This window comes from Lygodium microphyllum, chromosome 25, assembly GCF_053477565.2.
Source record: "Lygodium microphyllum isolate KBCC chromosome 25, Lygodium_microphyllum_v1.1.10, whole genome shotgun sequence".
Taxonomy (NCBI): Eukaryota; Viridiplantae; Streptophyta; class Polypodiopsida; order Schizaeales; family Lygodiaceae; genus Lygodium; species Lygodium microphyllum.
In genome coordinates, this window is record NC_141159.1 from 90,878,005 (window position 1) to 90,881,647 (window position 3,643).

At 48.1% G+C, this 3,643-nt stretch overlaps 1 protein-coding gene across 2 annotated transcripts; it reads left to right on the forward strand.

The window, feature by feature from the left end:
• Window positions 1–553: 553 nt before the first annotated feature.
• LOC148014489 (senescence/dehydration-associated protein At4g35985, chloroplastic-like) lies at window positions 554–3,002 on the forward strand. Of its 2 annotated transcripts, XM_087666950.1 has the most exons (4): window positions 555–1,698; window positions 1,990–2,156; window positions 2,330–2,414; window positions 2,538–3,002. In XM_087666950.1, exons 1-4 carry the CDS (start codon window positions 734–736, stop codon window positions 2,743–2,745), a joined length of 1,425 nt encoding a protein of 474 aa, XP_087523076.1. In that variant the 5' UTR covers window positions 555–733; the 3' UTR covers window positions 2,746–3,002. The 2 variants fall into 2 exon arrangements, with proteins under 2 accessions (XP_087523077.1, XP_087523076.1); XM_087666951.1 differs by lacking the exon at window positions 2,538–3,002 and having other exon boundaries at window positions 554–1,698; window positions 2,330–2,418.
• Window positions 3,003–3,643: the final 641 nt, after the last annotated feature.

Below are 3,643 nucleotides of genomic sequence, written 5' to 3' on the forward strand. Positions count from 1 at the left end.
CCTTTCCCTCTATTACATGCAGGCTATAGCTTCATACTTTTGGGCCTACTATTATCTTTGTACCCCTCATAGCCATTGTGGTAGTCTCCTCCAAAACAATTGACCCCTAAATTCATATGTCGACTCGACTTTTTGACAATTACTAACACTAATCAACGAGTAACGCATGTTGGAAGTTTTGACGCCAGAAATTACTGTGAAAGTGTCAATTTGATGCCGATTCAAAAGGCCAAAGGTGTCAATAAAATTTGATTGAAGCCCAACATTGGGCGTCAAATTTAAAGCCTGCTTTACATTGCAGAGGAGGCCGGGGTGCAGTCAGGTCACCGTCATCGTCACCGTTACTCAGGGTACCGTAACACTTTCTTTTGTCGCTGGAACTTGGAAGAATGTTGGTAGGCGTGGCGTTGGCGGCAAGCGCCGCGTCGACGGAGCGGACACGTAGCCAGCCCAGACGTGGGGCCCGAAGGGTCGCCACGACCACACTTCAAAAGGACCCCCACCTTCTCACTCCTCAATCATCATCATCATCATCATCATCCCCCCCCCCCGTACCTCTATTGTGCTTGCTTCTCTCTCTTTCGCCAGCGTTGCTTCTTCCTTGCATGTACCTTCTCCTCCTCTAGGTTTTCGTACCAGAAGAGCTCCTGCTTCTCCTCCTTCCTGCCTTCCTCTTTCTCGTTTTGGCTTTCCTTTCCCGTTCAGCACCCGGAGACTTGCTACTGCCACCGCCATGGCTTCCCCCTCCCATCAGCACATTCGCTACCCCTCCCTCAAGAATCCCCCCTCCGCCCCCCCTTCCGACGACCCTCAATCCCGCCTGGACTACCCCGACCCCGTGTCTGTGGAGTCTGTGACCGACGAGCTCTCACATGCACAGATTTCTCCCAAGGAAGGCTCAGAGGAGGTCCTGATCAAGATCCCCGACGTCATCGCACACCTCATCGACCGCCAGGAGAGCATCCATCTGGCCTCGGGGGATTTTTCTCTGGTCCGCCTCGTCCAGGGCGGAAATGGCCTTGCAGTCTTCGCTAGGGTTGGATCAGAGCTCCAATGGCCCGTTACCAAAGACCAGGCTTCAGTGAAACTGGATCAGTATCATTACTTCTTCTCTCTCACCGTGCCACCAGAGATTGAAGGAGAGTGCAGGTCTTCCCCGGAGGAGAGCAATCAACCGGCCGAAGCATCGTCTCTTCCTTCTCCTCAAGGAGAAAGCACACTGCATTATGGCCTCACGTTCTCACCAGCGTCCGACGTGGCTTCCTTGCAGAAATTGGATGACGTTCTGGCGCAATACAGTTATTTCACAGCTCCTACAGTGGCGCAAGCGGACGGTCAATCTGAAGCCCCCTCGGTGATATTTGCAGATGCAGGAAATGGTGATGTCTTGGACAAAGAAGGGCTTCAGGCCAGCTCCGATAGAATTGCCAAGGCTCTCTCACCGGACACGAAGGACTTGCCTACCGAGGAAGGATCGGCGGAGTATTGGACTCTCATGGCGCCTAATGTGGAAGACTACAGCAACGGCATAGCCAAGGCCATAGCTGCTGGAGCAGGCCATATTATCAGAGGAATATTCTGGTGCAGCGAGGCCACCATTGCACAGCTCGAAAAGGGAAATCTGTTCATGAAGGGAAGGTTGAAGCCCAAGGATTCTCCAACTAAAATTAGCCCTGCTGCAATGAGGAGGATTAGGAGGTGAGCCAGCTTTGAAGTGATGCAGATAGTTGATGCAGCTTTTAATGTTAAAAGTAATAATCGTCCTGTAGCATCTCCAATCATGCAAATGTAAATAATGTTCTGAAGCATCTTCAATCCATTAGGGGTAGCAAAGTAGATGAGCATTGGAAATTGGTTTTGTGCCCGATCGGTTCACGTAAAACAAGTTTTCCTAAGGAGCTAATGCAAGTTTGAGAGTCTATCATGGCAACAAAGTATATGAGTGCCTGACATTTGTAAAGATGTTGCTAATCATAACTTGTATTGCAGAGTGAAGAAGATCTCAGCCATGTCAGAGCAAGTGGCAAATAGCATTCTTACAGGAGTACTCAATGCTGCAGCCTTTGTTACGAGACCACTTGTCACATCCAGAGCTGGTCAAAAGCTTCTTGGTCTGCTACCTGGACAGATTGCATTGGCTTCATTGGATGGCTTTGGTACGTTTACTTGACTTGATTGAAGTCCCTACGATACATCTATAGGTTTGCTAGACTGTAGTGTTCTCTTCAAGATATGTCTGACATTCAGATTTTGAGGTCTTTGGAATATTTTGACTTGTTGGTATTTTGCATCAGCTTATTGTGTTTCTGACGGCTGGTTCTGTATTCAGGCAAAGTTTTTGATGCTTTGGAAGCAGCAGGGAAGTCTGTCTTGACTACTACATCTGTTGCAACGACAGGGCTTGTTACTCAAAGGTAGTGCTATGATTAACTTAGGCCAATGATGAATCTGTATGTAGCTGCGAGTTTATTGCAACTTACAGAAGGGGTCAATCTTCGCAAAGACCATTCTGTGATCTAGAATTTTACCTTTTGCAGGTATGGAGAAGAGGCTGGGCAGTTCACTCAGGAGGGATTCAACACGGCCGGAGGATTTCTGACCACAGCATGGACTGTATCAAAGCTACGCAAGGTGTTCTATCCTAGCGCCCTTGTAAAGTCTGCTGCTAAGGTGGCTGGCGAAGAGAGGAAAGCTAACAAAGCTTCAACAAACGGTGGGGACAGCTCTAAGCCAAAAGAAAGCTAGGACTTCTGTCATGGAGAGCACAGGGGCGCGAGGCGTGTATACAATTTATAAGGTCTTTGCCTTGAGGTGAAGAAAGTCGCGGTGCAATTGTTATTTGCTTATTTAATGATAGAAGGAATGTCGCACAATTGTCGTCTTTGTAAAGAGATCAGTGGACTCTGGATTGGTATGGGGAGTCGGGACAGTTTGATGTTCGAAATTACGTCATGGCACATTGCACACGAAATGACATCGGTTGTCTCAGTTGACTTATGTTTCTTTTGTTGTTTCTCCTGTGCGTACAGCTGTGATATTTAAACTATGTTGTTTTTAGGCGCGAGTCACCCATACTATCAAATGCAAGTAGTGACTAAAGATGTGGAAGGACTCAACCAACACCCAGACCAGTAGGCTACACCCCACACCCCCATTTGCAGAATCCACTAAATTTTGAAGGCCATTTTTGTCTTGAAAGGTTTATCTGCTGTATCCCCAAATGCGGACTTGCACCTCGTCTTTCAAATGCTTTGCAGCATGAACAGCCTAATGACTTGAAACTATAGCTCCTCAATTGCATCCTTGTACTTAGTCACGCCCCAATATGTATAGCTCCGTCAGGTCTTGTTCAGTCCCTCTGATCGGTGTGTGATCAATAGCTTCTTGCTAAAGCAGTTTTGGCCTTTGCTAATCAGGCATGAGTGTGCGATTACTAGCTGCGCTCCCAGGACGTTCTCTTGGCCCCACTAAATGAGGGGGGTGCTGTGAATACTTGAGTGTACGAAGAGTCACATAGACACCACAAGCTGCGGTCCCATGAGGTTGTCTCTTGGCCCCACGAAATGCGTGGGTTGGTATGATATTTGAGCTCCAAGCACTCGAGCACTCGAGGTTTTGGGTGGTTATAGGAATAGAGCTCCAA

Bases quoted from the DNA above. Each gene is read 5' to 3' on its own strand.
- LOC148014489 (XM_087666950.1), top strand. From the start codon at position 734: ATGGCTTCCCCCTCCCATCAGCACATTCGCTACCCCTCCCTCAAGAAT. The intron at 2,157-2,329 runs GTACGTTTACTT...TTCTGTATTCAG, and splicing joins GGCTTCATTGGATGGCTTTG to GCAAAGTTTTTGATGCTTTG. The intron at 2,415-2,537 runs GTAGTGCTATGA...TACCTTTTGCAG, and splicing joins ACAGGGCTTGTTACTCAAAG to GTATGGAGAAGAGGCTGGGC.